Source organism: Frankliniella occidentalis, unplaced genomic scaffold, assembly GCF_000697945.3.
Source record: "Frankliniella occidentalis isolate FOCC.00 unplaced genomic scaffold, Focc_3.1 Scaffold9, whole genome shotgun sequence".
In the NCBI taxonomy this organism is placed as follows: Eukaryota; Metazoa; Arthropoda; class Insecta; order Thysanoptera; family Thripidae; genus Frankliniella; species Frankliniella occidentalis.
Window position 1 is genome coordinate 1937196 of NW_026267139.1, and position 1437 is coordinate 1938632.

The window sequence follows — 1437 nt, forward strand, 5'->3', positions numbered from 1 at the left end:
TGGACAGGGCGTTGTTTCTAATATTCAAGAGGAGGACTCTATCCGGCCTGCGACCACCCCCTTAAAAGAGCACCACAGCTCGTAATTGAGGTGAGGAGAACACTCTACCGCCTATAAAAGGCCGACGTCTTTTCTACGCGCGCGAAACGTGCTTGAATCCAGTGCAAAATCGTTGTTGTCATTCGATTTAATGCAAAATATTTCTCAATAGTATAAGAGAGCAATCAACTAATTTCGAAAACTAGCTATTTGCGACTACGCCGTTGATTTTAGAAAAACAAAAGTCTCTAGACGCTACAGAAGCATGCTCACTTAGACATGAGTCGATTTGCGTATAAAAAAAATCACTGTTTAAAAACGTCACAGAAAAAATCTCTGAAAAGCATTTTTTATTCATAAATTCCTCATCATCATCTGTGCTACAGCACTATGGATAGTGGATTCTGTAACTTCCAAGTCGAAAGTTCTGTTGGCTGCAGTTCGCGCCGCAGTTGGCAACAGTGAAGGCGTTTTGAGACACGCAGGGACCGTTTTGGTGGTGGGACACTAGGCTACCTGGGTCTACACAGACGGTACATCATTACTCTACAGGTCGTGTGAGTGATACTAGGGTTCTCTATTTTGCTTGCTAAGATTGGTGTTGGCAGTCTTGCAACAGAGCTGAGGACGAGGCTCACCATGTCTCTCTCCAGGCTGAGGTCCCGGTCGTCCCTGAAGGCGGCCGGCGGGGAGATCAACCTCTCGTCGGCGCCCCCGCCGCCCCAGAGCAGGTCGGGGGGCACCGGCAGGGATGCCCAGGCCGGGGCCCGGCGAGCGGCGTCGGCGCTGCACAAAGAGAAAAGAGTGGTCCGGCTACAGATTTAAATATTCCAGAAAAGCACATAAAGAATTTTATTAAATATCTGATTTAAACAAAAATGCTGTAGGTTTTTTTAAAAGATTTTTCAGGAAATATTTCTTTTTTTTCTTTCTGAGAAAGTTTGAAATTTTTCCAGAAAAATGTCGGACTTTGAGATCCTCGGGTGCATCGCAAAAGGCCGCAAACGAAAAATTCGAGAAATTTGACAAATTCTTACCGCATGCTAGAGGCGAATTGGCTCGCAACCCGACCCCTGGACGAGCTGCGGCTTCTGCTGCGGTGGCGGCTATTGTAAAACGAAAAGAAAAAGTGGGTGAAACAAACTTCCTTACCCCAAAGAAAGGAAAACCGCTACTGGGCCGCAAAAAAATAAAAATAATGACCAGTATAAAACAAATCAATCAATTATTACCTGCTGCCTGCGTCACTGTCGCCTTCCGGAGCGGACACCTGCGACAGCAAAGGCGATTAGAGGAGCCGGAAATGGGAGTCCGGGAGTCGGAGGAAAGTCTTGGCCATTTCTTTTAATGGCGTAATAAGACTGAATTAATTCCATGAAGCCTCGTGGAGGCCACCCC

At 46.6% G+C, this 1437-nt stretch overlaps 1 protein-coding gene across 1 annotated transcript in view; it reads right to left on the reverse strand.

Annotated features, from left to right (window-relative positions):
• The window catches only part of LOC127752320 (uncharacterized), a 66345-nt gene that overhangs the window by 60072 nt on the left and 4836 nt on the right, over positions 1 to 1437 (reverse strand). The window contains exons 3-5 of the mRNA XM_052277278.1: positions 1272 to 1309; positions 1077 to 1145; positions 678 to 825 (exon numbers count right to left, since the gene is read on the reverse strand). Coding sequence (XP_052133238.1) covers positions 678 to 825; positions 1077 to 1145; positions 1272 to 1309 — 255 coding nt within the window. The remainder of the gene's footprint in view (positions 1 to 677; positions 826 to 1076; positions 1146 to 1271; positions 1310 to 1437) is intronic.